This window comes from Phytophthora cinnamomi (genome assembly GCF_018691715.1).
Source record: "Phytophthora cinnamomi strain GKB4 chromosome Unknown Contig76, whole genome shotgun sequence".
In the NCBI taxonomy this organism is placed as follows: Eukaryota; Oomycota; class Peronosporomycetes; order Peronosporales; family Peronosporaceae; genus Phytophthora; species Phytophthora cinnamomi.
Window position 1 is genome coordinate 209,970 of NW_027151009.1, and position 16,853 is coordinate 226,822.

The following is a 16,853-nucleotide window of genomic DNA, read 5'->3' on the forward strand; positions in this document are numbered from 1 at the left end:
ATGCTTACCCTGCTCCAGGTCGAGGAATTCCGCCCTCGACCGGAATTCATTTTGCGGGGGCTCAAACGCTTGTCTGAGCTTCTCTTTGAATATCTCGTACGTGCTAAAGCACGTAGGATCTGAGAGTCGGCGTCCGTACGCCCAACTCCTCGCTCATCCGCCAAGACGTGACATGGCGAACGCGACCTTCGACAGCGGGTCGACGATGCGTCGAGCCGCTATGGCTGTGTCGAGCTCGACAAGCCACCGGAGGAGAGGCTCGCCCTCTCTTCCCACGTAATTGCTTACGCTCAATTTCAAAGATTGAGCACGCGGTGTCGTCCCCGACGACGCCGTCACTGAGAAAGCAGCATCGCGCTGCTCCTTCATGATGAACCCCAGAGCAACACCATGTTGCTCCGTCGGCGATAGCGTACGCAGCATTGTAGCTATCGCCGCTTCTCCAATGACTGTTGACAGTCGTTGGAGGGCCTCCCACTCTGGGTCCGACAGGTGGGGGCAGTCCGCGCGTGCAACATGCGTTGCAGGCGTATTGGAGCTCTCCATGGGCACCTCCGTGCTCATGTGGTTCTCGGCTCCGCGTTCGTACGCCGCGTACGAACGTCACGTAGTCGGTCGTTGGACGGACTACAAAGTGCTACCAGGTGTAGTGGGTCTAACTTGACTCACTACTTTAGCTTACACGTTGCGCAACGTGTATGAGGAAGCGTAAGTACTTAGTAATTACTTAGGTTAATTATATTTGAATACACAAATATAAGTTAAGTAACAAAAGGATTCCAAGTGACTTAGATTAGGTAAAATGAGAACTGTATTGTTTGTAAATTGATCTTCCTCTAAAAGCTGCTAAAAACTGTTTATCATCTATGAAAGGGTTGGCAGCGGCTGGCTGTCAGAGCCCCGCTAATATGCATGTCTCTGATTGGTAGAAAGATGCTGCTTTCTACCAATAGGATCTTTTGGGTATGTGTGGACCACTCACTGTGGTGGTCCACTTCAATGTATCCATCGGTGTGTCTTACACCAATGTGAGGAAGTATCCAAAACGTTTAACAGATAACCTATCTGTTAAATTCACAAGTGGCTTGCAGCCACTTGTACGTGTAACCCCGTTACATACGCTTCCTCATACACGTGGCGCGACGTGTAAGCTAAAGTAGGCCCACTACACCTGGTAGCACTTTGTAGTCCGTCCAACGACCGACTACGTGACGTTCGTACGAGGTGTACCAACGCGGAGCCGAGAACCACATGAGCACGGAGGTGCCCATGGAGAGCTCCAATACGCCTGCAACGCATGTTGCACGCGCGGACTGCCCCCACCTGTCGGACCCAGAGTGGGAGGCCCTCCAACGACTGTCAACAGTCATTGGAGAAGCGGCGATAGCTACAATGCTGCGTACGCTATCGCCGACGGAGCAACATGGTGTTGCTCTGGGCTTCATCATGAAGGAGCAGCGTGATGCTGCTTCCTCAGTGACGGCGTCGTCAGGGACGACACCGCGCGCTCAACCATTAAAGTTGAGCGTAAGCAATTATGTGGGAAGAGAGGGCGAGCCTCTCCTCCGATGGCTTGTCGAGCTCGACACAGCCATAGCGGCTCGACGCATCGTCGACCCGCTGTCGAAGGTCGCGTTCGCCATGTCCTGCCTTGGCGGACGCGCAAGGAGTTGGGCGTATGGACGCCGACTCTCCGATCCTACGTGCTTCAGCACGTACGAAGTGTTAAAGAGGAGCTCAAACAAGCGTTTGAGCCCCCGCAAACGAGTTCCGGTCGAGGGCGGAGTTCCTCGACCTTCAGCAGGATAAGCATGACGTCCATGCTTACGCGCAGCGCGCACGATATTTGGTATCAAATATCGTGACTAACCCGATTGACGAGGCGACCAAGGTCGTCACGTTCATGAAGGGGCTTAGAGATGGGCCTGTGAAGACCTATCTCTTCCGAGAGTACCCGAGTACTCTCGAAGCTGCGATCACTCTTGCCATGCAAGAAGAGTTTAGCCTGCGGCAGGCTAAACTGCATGTGAACGTGCCGAGGCCGCAACCGCGCCCGGTAGCGAGACCGGGAGGTCCAGAACCAATGGACCTCTCGAGTGCAACAACTGCTGGTTACCAGCAGCAGGGAGGTAACGTGCGATGCTTCCGTTGCGGAAGGATCGGTCACTTTGCACGGGAGTGCACAGCTCCCATGCCCCCTGGAGGTGGCCGTCGTGGCGATGCTAGGCATCGCCGCGGACCAACAAAAAACGCGAACATCCAGTAGGCGCGGGGCGCCCTACTGGTAATGCAGTCGCGCGTGCCGACATCGGGCACGCGACACTGAGGACTGCAGCCCCCAGTGAGACCAGCTCTCACTGCAAGAAATAAGATGACAGGCCAAACCTAGTCATCTTGAAGGTTTACTCGAAGAGAGCGAGTGACTCTCTTCGAGCTTTGGTGGATTCAGGCGCGTCGAACAACTTTGTTCGACTACGAAGCCTGCCGAGACTTGACTTCGAGGAAGTAGATGCACCTCGAAGTCTTCTGGAGGTACGACTGGCAACAGGTGCCATCGTGAAGACCGAGAAGCGCGTCGTGAACGTGCGCTTCTCGTACAAACAACGAGTGTTTGTCGAACACTTTATCGTCCTGGACCTGGACGATAAGTTCGACGTGGTAATGGGCATGCCGTGGCTTGCACGGCATGATCCGGTGATAGACTGGAAGAAGCGCACGCTCGTGCGCTTCGGACGCGATAGCGGAACAGAGAGCGATGGCCCTGTTACCGCAGCGCGCGCACCAGCAGGTGCGCGCGGCTCACCAGTCGAGACAGCGCTTAATTTCGCTGTCCCGGAGTGCCCAAGGGGTGCGCGAGGATGCGCACAAGTGGGATCCACGTCGGCGGTGCTGCCGACGTCGGAAGATGAGGATGTGTCGGTTCCGGGAACCAACACCCACGTTCAAGCGTGTAAGGGACAGTCCCTGACCCGAAGCGGTCAGGTCGACAACGACGCGTCGGCTCCGGGAGCCGACGCACCCTCGGTCATGAGGGGCTCCGCCAATGATTGGCGTCGAGGTGACGAAGGCGTGTCAACTCCGGGAGTTGACGCTGCAAACAGTGCGGACGGTTGCAAACGTACCGCACTGACGCAATTTGCATGCTGTCGTGCAGCCGGGCTGCACGACGAAGCGCCATGCGATCAAGCCGGGCTTGATATCGCGCGCCCGCAGACAGGGTCTGCCGGCGAAGGAACACATTACCGTGCAGCCGGGCTGCACGAAGGAAAATGCGGTCAAGCCGGGCTTGATACCGCGCGCCCGCGGACAGGGTCCGCCGGCGAACGACTGTCCACGGCCGGGCCTGGACAAGAAGAACAACTGTGCGGAGCCGGGCTCCGCACAACAAGAAGACGGCGCAAGCGGAAAACGCTGCGCAAGTCTCGGTCCGGGACCGAGACGCAACAAGAGCAGTCTGCTGGGCAGACTGCGGCGGTGACGCCGAATGTCAAGACGCTAAGCGTCTTGACGCGCACCGATACTGGATTCCAGTATCGTGACATGGAACTCGCTAGTCCTCCGACGACGGCGTCGGAGTTGACTTCGCTTCCAGCCATGAGCTGGAAGCGCTTCACGCGCGACTTGCACGATGGACGCATCGAGCAAGTCTGCGTTCTTTCGGACAGCGAAAGAACGGCGAGCGAGAGCGAAGAGCTGAGGCAGCTCTTCATGGGAAGTACCACTGAGAGTGAAGACACTCTCAGTGCGAAGCCGAAGCGAGAGCGCTTCGAGGAACAAGGTTGGGACTCGCTGAAGTCGAGTCCCTATTACGAATTGCTGAGGGAGTACAAAGACGTACTCCCGGAAGACATTCCTGCGGAGCTTCCGCAGGATAAGGGCATTCAGCACGAGATTGATCTCGTGCCGGGCACGAAATACTGTGTCACGCGGCAGTGGCCACTGCCGCGAGAGCAAGTGAAAGCGATCGACGACTTCTTTGAAAGTCGTCGTAAAGCAGGACAAGTGCGGGAATCAAAGTCCCCGCACAGTGCTCCGACGTTCTGTGTCAAGAAGCCACAGGGCGGATGGCGCATCGTTCATGCCTACAACAAACTGAACGATGCGACGGTACCGGCGCAGACGCCGATACCACGAAAAGATGTTATCATCGATTCGATGGCCGGGAGCACCGTTTACAGTGCTCTCGACTTGCGAGATGGATTTTATCAAATCCTAATGCGTGAGAGCGATATCCCTCTCACGGCAGTGAGCACGCCAAGCGGCATGCTCTGGGAATGGCTAGTAATGCCACAGGGGCTTAAGAACGCCCCTGCGACTTTCAACAGGTGCGTGACGCACTTGTTGCGCTCGGTGCGCGACTTCGCACCGAGCTACTTCGATGATGTATTCATCCACAGCCAAGCTGTGGACGGAAAGACCGACGTAGAGATGCACAGGGTGCATCTCCGGAAACTACTTGAGCTTATGAGAACACATAAGCTCTACGCGAACCTGAAGAAGTGTATCTTCGGGGCGAGCGAGATACCCATCCTCGGGTGTCTCGTAGGGAAGAATGGTGTTCGCCCTGACCCGGAAAAGGTCAGAGTGGTCAACGAATGGCCAACGCCTTCAAGTGTCAAGGAACTGAGGCAGTTCCTTGGCCACGTACTTGTGCAAGTACGTGGAGGACTATGCGGGCAAGATCCGCCCGCTGTCACAGCTTCTTAAGAAAGAAGCTGTGTGGAATTGGACACCCGATTGCCAAAAGGCATTCGATGCAGTCAAGCGGGGCTTGACTGAGGCGCCGATCTTGGCAGTGGCTGACCAAGATCGCCCATTTCACGTAGTGTGTGACGCATCCGATTTCGCGATCGGATGCGCGTTATGCAGCACGATCACGAGGGCCGTGATCGTGTCGTCTACCAATCGCGTCAGCTGAAGCCAGCTGAGCGCAACTATCCGGTGCATGACAAGGAACTCCTTGCCATGAAGTATGCACTCGCAAAGTTCCGAGTGTATTTGCTTGGGAGTAGACCATTTGTGGTCTACACCGACCATGCTTCACTGCGTACCGCAGTGAAGTCGCCACATTTCACAAAGAATGGCGAGATGGCTCTCATTCTTTGCGGAGTATAACTTCCGGGTCGAATACAAACCCGGAAGACTGAACGTGGTGGCCGACGCGTTATCACGTCGGCCGGACTATGCAGAAGCTGTTGACGTCAATGCCATTGACGCCATGCGATCGAGCAAAGCCACATCATCTCTGTTGGATGATGTGAAGGCCGCGTACGCGCACGACGCGGACGCGAAGCTCTTGCTGGCCTATGGCACAGCTCCTTCTGACAAGTCCCGTCAGAAACTGCCCAAGCACCTTCGAGCGCGTGCACACCGCTTTCGTGTGCACGACGGACTACTGCTTTACAATGCAGTCGACGACAACGCAGATCGCGTTGTCGTGCCAAATGACCATGACCTGCGACTCAGGATCATGTACGAGTATCATGATGCCCCGACTGCGGGACATCTCGGACGTGAGAAGACTTACGTCCTTCTCACGCGCGACTTCTACTGGCACCACCAGTATAGTGGGTGCGCAAGTACATCCGTGCTTGCGAGGTATGCCAACGCGTAAAGCCTGCGCCATTCGCGCAGGCTCCACTGTAATCACTACCGACTCCGTCGGAGTGTTGGAAGTCCATGTCTTTGGACTTCATCTTTGGTCTTCCCCCGGATAGCAGAGGGAACACCGGTGTTGTGGTCTTTGTAGACCGTTTCAGCAAGATGGTACATCTTGCTGCGGTGCCAGCAGAGGTGACCGCGAAGCAGACAGCCCGTCTGCTCGTCGACATGGTGTTCAAACACCATGGCATGCCGACCGACATTGTGTCGGACAGAGACCCGCGCTTCACAGCGCATCTGTGGCAAGAAGTGTTTACACTTCTTGGGAGCCAACTTTCCATGTCGACTGCGGATCATCCGCAGACGGACGGTCAAACCGAGCGCGTGAATCGCGTGCTCGTCGATATGTTGAAGAGCTACGCTCACTCGTTCCAATACTGGAGCGAGTGCTTATCGATGGCAGAGTTTGCCATCAATAACTCAGTGCATGCCTCGACCGGACATACACCGTTCTACGTGAATGCCATGCGGCATCCACGTCTACCGAGTTTACTCGGAGTGATGGCTCCCACTTTAAGTGGGGGAGGATCTACGCCTGCAATACAGCAGCCGCAGAAAACCGCTGACACTTGCACAGTGTCAGCTGCAACAATGGACAAACCACATGAGTCTGCGCAGGGCGCAGACTCCCCCAACAACATGGCCAACGACCACGGGTCTGCGCAGGGCGCAGACACCGCAAGAAACCACGCAGAGGCCGGGCCTCTAGCGGAGAGCGAGCTGAATGACTTCAGCTCGGATGCAATCAGTTTCATCACCAAAAGACAAGCCGTGATTCGGTTTGTCCAAGACACTATAGCAGCTTCTGTTGATCAACAGAAGCTGAACGCAGACAATGCGGGCAGAGGCAACACAAATGAATTTAAAGTTGGTTCATTAGTTTTGTTAGCTACACAAAACCTGCCTAGACATGCAGTTTCGGATTTCGGAGCAAGCAAGCTTGCTCCGCGCTTCATCGGGCCGTTCACTGTGTTGGCACGGCACGGCAACGCATACACGCTAGACATACCGTCTAGCATGCGCCTCCATCCGACCTTTTACGTCAGACGGCTGAAGCCATACCGGCAGCACGAGCCATCTAGCTCGGCTGACCCGAAGCCTCGGCAGGAGCCGAGGCAGAAGCGGAGGACTTGGCCTCGGCGACGAGCAACCTCTCCTCCAGCGCGCGGACGCGCTGGAGCAACCCCTTCATCTGGATCCCCAGCTCGACCTGGATATTCGAGGCGGTCTGCGAGACCGCCGCGACTTGGGCCTTCTGGTTCGCCAGCTCCTGTTTCAGGGCGGCGAACTCAGCGCCCTGCAGACGCTCCACGACGGTCACCCGGTCGTGGAGAGGCGCATACTGATCAGCCCGGGGCTGATCATACCCGGGGCGTGTTCCCACCCCCGCCACCGCCGATCCGTGACGCCCGCGGCTCAACCCGCTGGATTGTTGAGCGGATTGTTGACCATAGTATCCCGAAAACGAACCCTCAAGGGGCTCGTTTTCGTATTCGTTGGAGAGGATTTCCTCCCCATCGAGATACATGGGAGCCGCGGAACGTCTTGCTGGAGGACGTTCCGGAAATGGTGAGGGCGTACGAAGAGCAGTACGCGCTGGTGCAGCGGAAGTAACACGAGCGCTGCGATCATCGCTAGCGCCCGAACCCTCACGTGCTAAGAACTTAGCACGGAGCTCTTCTGAGACTCTCGGGCACACGGAACGACGTGTACCCGTTCAGGTCGCGGTCGCTCAAGCGGACCGCGCCTGGAAAGCACTTCGTGCACTGAAAGCCCTCGGGCACAGCGCACGGCACATTCGCCTCCTCAGCAGCAACATGAAGTTGCTCCAGCTTTCCACGCTTCGAGTACGTCTCGAAGCGATCACACGCTTGCTTAATCCGATCACGGTAAGCACTCGGCCTCTTGTTGAAGTTCTCAACAAAGGCGTTCCAGCTTTGACAAAGTGCCTGCCACTCGGGCACTTTGCTGCGAGAAGAGGTCTTCTTGCTTTGAAACCATCGGAGCTCATGAAAGAGTCCGATGTAGTAATCGCGCCTTTGATGCGTTTCCGCATCAAAGTGCAGCTCGGCAGCCACAGCGTCATCTTTGATGGCGCTGCATACGTACAGCGGCACCTCATTCGGAGGTACCGAGTTCCCAAACCGGTCCGCGATCTCGGACGCGGACGGCATCCATGGATCGCGCGCTGCAGGCGCAGCGCGCGGAGAGCCTTGAGCTTTAACATCGCGCGCTGCAGCAGCAGCGCGCGGAGTACTGAGAGCCCCAGCTGAAGCGAGTGGGGTATCACTCTCAGTACGCGAACGCTTCGAACTCAAAGCGTCCGATTCGTCCCCTTCACGCGGGCGAACGTTCTTGGCGTGAGGGTCGAGCGATTCGCTCGACACTGAGTCTTTACGCTTTGAGGGCGAGTCCTCCTCGCCCTCCATGTCTTCATCGTCGTCGTCGAAGTCGACGACGTCACCGTACTTCGCCTTCTGGCGTTCGAAAGTAGTCGTCGATGGAGAGATGACTCCCCATCGACTTTGCGGACTTCTTCTGAGGCGCGCTCATCGTTGAATGAGCGCGGATTTCTTCTCCAAACGCGGAGAATTGACGAATGGTCAATTCCAAAGATTGACGTGCGGGGACCCCGCGCGTCTAACCTTAAGGGGGATGGTGTAACGGGGTTACACGTACAAGTGGCTGCAAGCCACTTGTGAATTAACTGAATAGGTTATCTGTTAAACGTTTTGGATACTTCCTCACATTGGTGTAAGACACACCGATGGATACATTGAAGTGGACCACCACAGTGAGTGGTCCACACATACTAAAGATCCTATTGGTGAAAGCAGCATCTTTCTACCAATCGTGCATATTAGCGGGGCTCTGACAGCCAGCCGCTACCAACCCTTTCATAGATGATAAACAGTTTTTAGCAGATTTTGGGGAAGATCAATTTACAAACAATACACTTCTCATTTTACCTCAAACTAGCTACTTGGAGTCTTGTCTAAAGTTAACTTATATTTGTGTATTCAAATATAATTAACCTAAGTAATTACTAAGTACTTACGCTTCCTCATACACGTTGCGCAACGTGTAAGCTAAAGTAGTGAGTCAAGTTAGACCCACTACAGCGTAGGAGTTTATTAATAATTTGAATTAATTATACTTGAGTCCACAAGTATAATATAAATCAAATAAAACACCAAGTAGCTAGTTTAAGGTAAAATGAGAAGTGTATTGTTTGTAAATTGATCTTCCTCCTAAATCTGCTCAAACTGCTTATCATCTATGAAAGGGGTTGACAGCGGCTGGCTGTCAAAGCCCCGCTAATATGCACGTCTCTAATTGGTAGAAAGATGCTGCTTTCTACCAATAGGATCTTTGGGTAGGTGTGGACCCACTCATTGTGGTGGCCCACTTCAATGTATCCATTGGTGTGACTTACACCAAGGTGAGGAAGTATCTAAAACTTTTAACAGATAACCTATCGGTTAAATTCACAAGTGGCTTGTAGCCACTTGTGCGTGTAACCCCGTTACATAGCGAACCATCCTTGGATAGCCCCCCCCCCCCCCCCCTCCATCCTCGATTGCATCTAGCCCATCGAGGTGTCTTTGAAGAAAAGGTTGTTGGGTGTTGCGTCGTGCCAAGTAGTAAAATCAAACCGAGCCTCAGCTCGAGCACCCAAGTGAGTTTGGCAAGGCCAACGAATTCTCAACATTTTCGGTGCTGGTTCTCGGACTGCTGAACTAATGTGTTGGGCCGATTCCTGCCTGCATCCCCACTAAGTCATCACTTGAGCCAACAGCCTGAAAACCTGAATCTCTACTCACTGACGTTTTGTCCGGTGGATATTGTTTAGAAAGCAAAGTCCTCGGTAGTCGTAACGAAGATGACATGCTTGAGCCTCGAAACGTCGGTTGCTTGTTACACTCGTATCGTGCTGCGAGTGCATGTACTGAATGAAGCTTCGCCCTGGTCAAACATGTAACTTTATTGCTTGTTTCGGTTTCGGACGCGAACAACCAACCATGCCACGACTGTGAGGGTGGAAGCAGATGACGGTGGTCTACTTTTTTCGTGGTCCAGGTGTCGGGTCTGACCATCTCGACTTTAAGCGACAACATTTCATGCGCGTGCGGTTGCAGGAACGTTCCCATCGAAATGGCCCACCTGCTTCCTCGCACCGCAATCCCAACTCGACGAGGCATTTGCCCATGTCTGTGGCTCTCCCTTCTCAGATGGGCCATCTGGAGGCCGATGCATCCGCCCAGCTCTGCTCGTCGACACTTCTACGCCAAAGCGCATGAGCACGAGCCTGCAGCTTACACCACAACGGAACCGGCCGCCTCGTCCGCACAACGAGTGCAATTACCCGCTGCTCATTCATTCCCCCGTCCGAGTTTTCACTACGCTAGGTGATCGATCGACCCTACCATGCTGCAGGCCTTCTTCGACGACAAGCTGAGCTACCTCAATCCGGTGGTGCCGGGCCTCGTCACGGCTGCGGTCGCCGTCGCCATCTACTGCATCACCGGCACGACCGAACCGCCGACACTCGAGGGCGAGGACGTCAAAGTGGTGGCCAAACGTGTCCGCTACCTGCCGTCCAAGATCCCCGTGCTGGGCAACGCCCTCGAGCTGCTAAGCAACTCGGAGCGCATGCACGACTGGATCGCCGACCAGATCGTCCCCTTCGACGGTGAGCCGTTCACCTTGAGGCTGCCGGGCAAGTCCGACATGATGTTCATCGCCAAGCCCGAGCACATCGAGCAGGTGCTCAAGACGCAATTCGAGAACTTCCCCAAGAGCCAACACATCCACGACGTGTTTTTCGATCTGCTGGGTGACGGCATCGTTATCACAAACGGCGAGACGTGGAAGCGGCAGCGCCGGGTGCTCGTGAATCTCTTCAGCGCTCGCGCGCTGCGTGAGCACATGACCCCCATCTCGCAGAAGTACGTGGTGCAGTTGCGCAGGATCTTCGAGGACGCGGTGGCGTCGACGCAGCCCATGGACGCCTTCGGGCTCATGCATCGCTACACGCTCGACGTGTTCGCCGAGATCGGCTTCGGCACTGAGATGAAGCTTCTGGAAGGACGGTACCAGCCCTTCGCCGAGGCGATCGAGGAGTCCCAGTACATCGTGTCGGCGCGCTTCAAGCAGCCCGATGCGCAGTGGAAGATCAAACGCTGGCTCAACGTCGGCAGCGAGAAGAAGCTTCGCCACGCCATTCATGTGATCGACGAGCACGTGATGGGGATCATCTCGGACGCGATCCAGCGTCGCCAAAAGCGCGACCTAGCAACCAAGGCTGGACAGACTGTCAAGCCTGCGGACAGGGACATCGTGTCGATCATCCTGGACTCCATGGAGTCCAACAACCAGGTCGTCGACCCTGTGGAGGTGCGCAACATCGCCACCGCCGCGCTGATCGCTGGCCGAGACACGACGGCGGACGCATTGGGGTGGCTATTCCACGTGTTGAGCGAGAACCCGAGTGTCGAGGCCAAGCTGCGCTCGGAGTTGCTCACGCACATGCCCAAGCTCGCGACGGACTCGGAGTATGTGCCTTCCGCTGAGGAGCTCAACCAAGTGCACTACCTCGAAGCCACGATCCGTGAACTGCTGCGCCTGCTGCCTGCTGGCCCCGTGATCGCCACGCACTGCGTCCGCGACACCGTGTTCCAGGACGGCACGTTCGTGCCCAAGAACACGGACATCGGGCTTGCGTTCTACACGACGGGCCGTCTCACGAGCGTCTGGGGCGAGGACGCGCTGCAGTTCAGGCCCGAGCGCTTCCTGGATGCCGAGACCGGCGAGATCGTCAAGGTGTCGTCGTCCAAGTTCTGTGCGTTCAGCGCTGGCCCGCGCATCTGCGTGGGGCGCAACCTGGCGTTCCTCGAGATGAAGATCGTGATCGCCAACATCCTGAGCCGCTTCCACCTCGTGCCGGAACCGGGCCAAAAGCCTGGGTACACGCAGGGCATCACTCTGGGCATGCAGACCCCTCTCATGGTGCGCGTCGAGGCTGTTGGCGCACAACGTGCAGCGTAGAGTAGTAGAACCCCATTAAAAATTGCATGTACCCCGACCGCAGAGCCAAGTTGAAGTGCTCTGATCAATGAAGTCCTAGCCCATGACAAGATCAGGAATTCGCTTTCGCGTGAACTACTACTGTAGAGCTGACACCCGATCTATCGGGCCATGAAGTTATCTGCTCCGCGTAGCATCATGACCAGATGCAATGGACTGCTGGACCTGCAGTCTACAGACTTTGTCTGCCAGACTAAGGTTTAGCCCCATGCGTTTTGGCTCGATACCGCGCAGACGATTCCGTTGGTGTCCATGCGCGGTGCAAATCGTATGGCGTACGTGAGCATGAACAGGTCCTCACAACCCGACGGCGAGGAAGCTTCCCGCTGCGATGCGGTCGAGATGCATTGCGGAGACCGCCGTCCGTCCCGCCGTCATCCTCTTGCGGCAGAGCTGGGCGATCCTCGTTTGCCCTCGGGCCACATTGCAATCGCCCTGCTCCAGTCGCCACCGTTCCGAGGATGCTGCAGTCCATGTTCAAGTCCCCCGTGGTGCCGGGTCTCGTGACGGCGGCGCTGCTCGTCACGCTGTACTGGACCAAGTCCGTCAAGGTCTCCGCTAAGGCCAAGGGCGACAAGGTCAAGAACGCCGTCATCCTGCCTGGCACGCTGCCCGTGGTGGGCAACGCCGTCGAGCTGGCGGCCAATGCCGCGCGCATGCACGACTGGCTGGCCGACCAATTCGCCGCCACGAACGGCGAGGCGTTCATCGTGCGCCTGCCCGGCAAGGACGACATGATGTTCATTGCCAAGCCTGAGCACCTGGAGGCCGTGCTCAAGACGCAGTTCGACATCTTCCCCAAGAGCGAGTACATCCACGACGTGTTCTGCGATATGCTGGGCGACGGCATCGTCGTGACCAACGGAGAGACTTGGAAGCGCCAGCGCAACGTGGTCGTCGGCCTCTTCAGCGCGCGCGCCCTGCGTGAGCACATGACGCCGCTCGTGCAGAAGTACACGGTGCAGCTCAGTGACATTCTGGCGGACGCTGCAGCTTCCAACACCCCGCTGGACGTGTTCGACCTGCTGCACCGCTACACGTTCGACGTGTTCGGCGAGATCGGCTTCGGCGCCAAGATGGGGTCGATGAACGGCGCCTTCCAGCCCTTCGCAGAGGCGATGGACGAGGCGCAGTTCCTGGCTGGCAAGCGCTTCAAGCAGCCCATGTGGTATTGGAAGCTGCGTCGCTGGCTCAACGTAGGCGACGAGAAGAAGCTCAAGGATAACGTGCGCGTGATCGACGAGCACTTGATGGGCATCATCGCCGACGCCATCGAGCGTCGTCGCCACCGCGTGGAGGAGATGAAGGCCGGCCGTCCTGCTGCGCTCGCCGACAAGGACATTGTCTCGATCGTGCTCGACTCGATGGAGGCCAGTGGCCAGCCTGTAAACCCCGTCGAGGTGCGCAACATCGCCGTCGCGTCGATTATTGCTGGCCGTGACACCACCGCCGACTGCATGGGCTGGTTATTCCACCTGCTGAGCGAGAACCCGCGCGTTGAGGCCAAGCTGCGCGACGAGGTGCTGGCTAAGATCCCCAGGCTCACTACGGACAAGAGCTACGTCCCGTCGGTGGAGGACATCAACAAGGTGCCGTACCTCGAAGCTTGCATCCGCGAGCTCCTGCGTCTCTACCCTCCGGGCCCGCTGATCACCACGCATTGCATCAAGGACACGGTCTTCCCGGACGGCACGTTCGTGCCGGCTAACACAGACATCGGCATCGCGCTGTTCTCCGCCGGACGCTTGACGAGTGTCTGGGGCGAGGACGCTCTGGAATACAAGCCGGAGCGGTTCATCGATAGCGAGTCGGGCGAGGTCATCTCCATGACAGCGACCAAGTTCTGTGCCTTCAGCGCTGGCCCGCGAATCTGCGTGGGCCAGAACTTGGCTTTCGTCGAGACCAAGATCGTGATCGCCAGCATTGTCGGACGCTTCCACATGATCCCTGAGCCTGGCCAGAACGTGGCCTACACGCAGGGTATTTCTTTAGGCATGATGGACCCGCTTATGATGCGTCTCGAAGCGGTCAATGCGTCCGCATAAAGTAAATTGACACGGTGAAAAGCAGTAGTTAAGTAGTCGCTGAAGAAAATAATTGTTTGACTCGTTTAGTAGCACAAAAGTTTGGCCACAGAGTAGTATCCGGATGCATGTCTACATGTAATGTCCTCACTCACTTGAGATGGCATTCCGATCCCGTCTACAGTCAACAAATAAACTACATGTAATGCTGTCATTCTGAAACTTACGAATTCAAATGTGCAAACGACTACGGGTACTCTTGCGCTTACAAATCTCTGGCGGTCTTGACGATCTCCTCAAACTCCTCCTCGCTGTGCTCCTGGTGCGTACGGAATTTCGCGTCAATGCATGTTTCCGATGCGCGGAATCGCTGCAGCTTCGGAGTCTCGCCGATGAAACCCTTGATCACCGCGATGTCCTCGATGTCAACCAGCCCCGGCACCACCGTCGTGCGGAATTCGTGCTTGACACCCGACTTCTTGATAATGTCAATCGATTTCTTCAGCAGTTTGGGGCGAAGAGGCTTGCCCGCGACCTCCGCGTAGCGCTCAGGGTCGGCCTTCACATCCATCGCGACAAAGTCGACAAGCTTCTCATCGAAGACCTTCTGCAGCACATTCGGGTTGCTGCCGTTCGAGTCGAGTTTGACCGTAAGTCCGCGTTCCTTTGCCCGACGCAGGAACGGCATCAAACCGGACTGGATGGTCGGTTCACCACCACAGATCACCAGGCTCTTGTGCTCCGTGGACGCCACGTAGTCCAGAATCGCGTGCGGGTCCAAGTTCTCGGGCTTTTCGTTCACTAGGTCGCTATTGTGGCACCACCCGCACTTGAGGTTGCAGCCCTTGGTGAACAGGATCGACGCCACGGGCTTGCCGGGGAAATCCGTATACGTCGTCTTGGTGAAGCCACCGATCTGGAAGTCAATGGGCTCATTCTCGATCGCAGTGTAGATCTTGCGCATGCTGAACTCGACCTTCTTGCCTGCGTTCCAGTCGGACACGGGGCGGAAGTAGCCGACGATACGCGAGTAGACTAGGGCCTTCTCTCCGCACTGAGGACACTCGAAATGCTCGCCAGCGAGGTAGCCGTGGGTGCGACAAATACTAAACGTAGGCGTCAAAGTCACGTACGGGATCCGGTACGTGGTGGTGATTGACCGGACAAGGTCACGCGCTTGCGTCCAACTTGACAGACGCTCGCCCAGGAAGGCGTGGAACACGGTGCCGCCCGTGTACTCAGTCTGCAGCGATTCCTGGTGGGTCAGCGCCTCGAACAAATCGTCGGTGGAGTCCACTGGCAGCATCGTCGAGTTCGTATAGAACTCCGGCAGTTTGGCGTTCGGGAACAGCTCGTGGTCAATCTTCGCGAGCTTGTAGCACGTCGACTCGGCAGGGGTGGCCTCCAGGTTGTACAGGTGCTTGGTTTCTAGCTGAATCTCTTGCAGTTCATCCTTGATGTACTGCAGCACGCTGCCAGCGAAGTCCTTGTTGTGGTAAATTCCACGGCCCAGCAGAATCGAGCAGGCCTCGTTCATGCCGATAACTCCGATCGTGGAGAAGTGGTTGGCCCAGTAGCTCTTGGCGCGCTGGTGCACGCTCTTCAAGTAGAAGCGCGTGTACGGATACAGCTCCATGTTGGACTCGATCACCTTGCGCTTGGTTTCCAGCGATTCCTTGGCAACTGCAATAGTCTCCTTGACGATCTCGAAAAACTTGGGGACCGATGTCGAGCGTAGCGCCAGGTTGGGCAGGTTCAGCGTCACGACGCCTAGTGAACCGGTCAGTGGTGTGGCTCCGAAGATGCCGCCCGCGCGAGTGTGGAGTTTCCGTGTGTCCAGACGCAGACGGCAGCACATGGAGCGGAAGTCCGCCGGATTCAGGTCTGAGTTGATGAAGTTGGCGAAGTAGGGCACGCCGTACTTGGCCGTCATCTCCCACATGGGCTTGAAGCGCGGTGACTCCCAGTCGAACTCCTTGGACAGGTTGTACGTCGGGATGGGGAAGCTGAAGATGGATCCGTTGCCGTCACCCTGGATCATGACCTCGGCGAACGCCTTATTAAACATGTCGATCTCCTCCTGGAAATCGCCGTACACCCAAGTGGGGTGTTGCTTGCCGCCGATGATCACTGGCTGTTCCGCCAAAATGCTCGAACAGACCAAGTCCAGCGAGATATTGGTGAACGGGGCCTGGAAACCGCTGCGGGTCGGCACGTTCAGCGAGTACACGAACGACTGGATGAACTTGAACACGTCCGTGTAGCCGAGTTCGTCCACGCGGATGAACGGGGCGATGTACGTGTCGAGGTTTGAGAGAGCTTGGGCACCAGCCATTTCTCCCTGAAGCGTGAAGAGGAAGTTGACGATCTGGTTGAGGGCCGTGTTGAAGTGCTTGGGCGGACGGCACTGCAGCTTGTTGGGCACTCCACCGAAGCCGTGGATCAGGATGTCCTCAGTGCTCCAGCCCGAGCAGTAGGCACTCAAATAGCCCAAATCGTGGATGTGGAAGCGGTTCTCCTTCACGTACTGGCGGATCTTCTCCGAGTAGAGTTTGTGCAGCCAGTACTCCTCGACGATGCTGGTGGCGATGTGCTGGCTCAGACCTTGCAGGGAGAACGTCACGTTCGAGTTCTCCGCTGCCTTCCACGTGATCTTGTCCAGGTACTCGTCGATGACAGGCGAGGCGGCCGTGGCGATGGCCGTGGACTTGTTTAGCGTGGGCAGGCCAGCAGCTTTGGCGTCCGTGACGGGGTTCGTCTCAGCGTAGACGTCTTCGATGGCGGAACGGGAAGGGGCCATGGTGGTCAATGAATTGGTGTGAATGGGGTGGTGGTGACACTTGGTCGAATGGAAAGTGAGGTTGGCACGGAGGCACAATAATGCTTTGGCATAAGACATCGAGGGCGGGGTTGGTTGGTCCATGGCCATGGGCATCAACTGTCTCGCGACTTCTTTACGTCGGGGTGGCGGACATGCAGGCGATTCCGGCGATTCCTACCGAAAATCTGGCGCGCTTTCGAGCGGAGAGTGCTCGTTTGGGCGCGAGCGAGTGCTTTTCGCGCGCAACGAGGGCCGCCACG

General features: G+C 56.6%; 3 protein-coding genes across 3 annotated transcripts; 2 read left to right on the forward strand and 1 right to left on the reverse strand.

The window, feature by feature from the left end:
- Positions 1 to 10,089: 10,089 nt before the first annotated feature.
- IUM83_17846 (putative cytochrome P450) lies at positions 10,090 to 11,709 on the forward strand (the record flags this gene model as incomplete). The annotated part of the gene is made up of 1 exon (XM_067942814.1): positions 10,090 to 11,709. The coding sequence occupies one exon, from the start codon at positions 10,090 to 10,092 to the stop codon at positions 11,707 to 11,709; it is 1,620 nt and encodes a 539-aa protein (XP_067785724.1).
- A 500-nt stretch (positions 11,710 to 12,209) lies between these two features.
- On the forward strand, positions 12,210 to 13,793 carry IUM83_17847 (putative cytochrome P450; the record flags this gene model as incomplete). Its single annotated transcript, XM_067942815.1, has 1 exon — positions 12,210 to 13,793. The coding sequence occupies one exon, from the start codon at positions 12,210 to 12,212 to the stop codon at positions 13,791 to 13,793; it is 1,584 nt and encodes a 527-aa protein (XP_067785740.1).
- A 244-nt stretch (positions 13,794 to 14,037) lies between these two features.
- Positions 14,038 to 16,572, reverse strand: IUM83_17848 (anaerobic ribonucleoside-triphosphate reductase; the record flags this gene model as incomplete). The annotated part of the gene is made up of 1 exon (XM_067942816.1): positions 14,038 to 16,572. One exon carries the CDS (start codon positions 16,570 to 16,572, stop codon positions 14,038 to 14,040), a length of 2,535 nt encoding a protein of 844 aa, XP_067785719.1.
- Between the last annotated feature and the right edge of the window lie 281 nt (positions 16,573 to 16,853).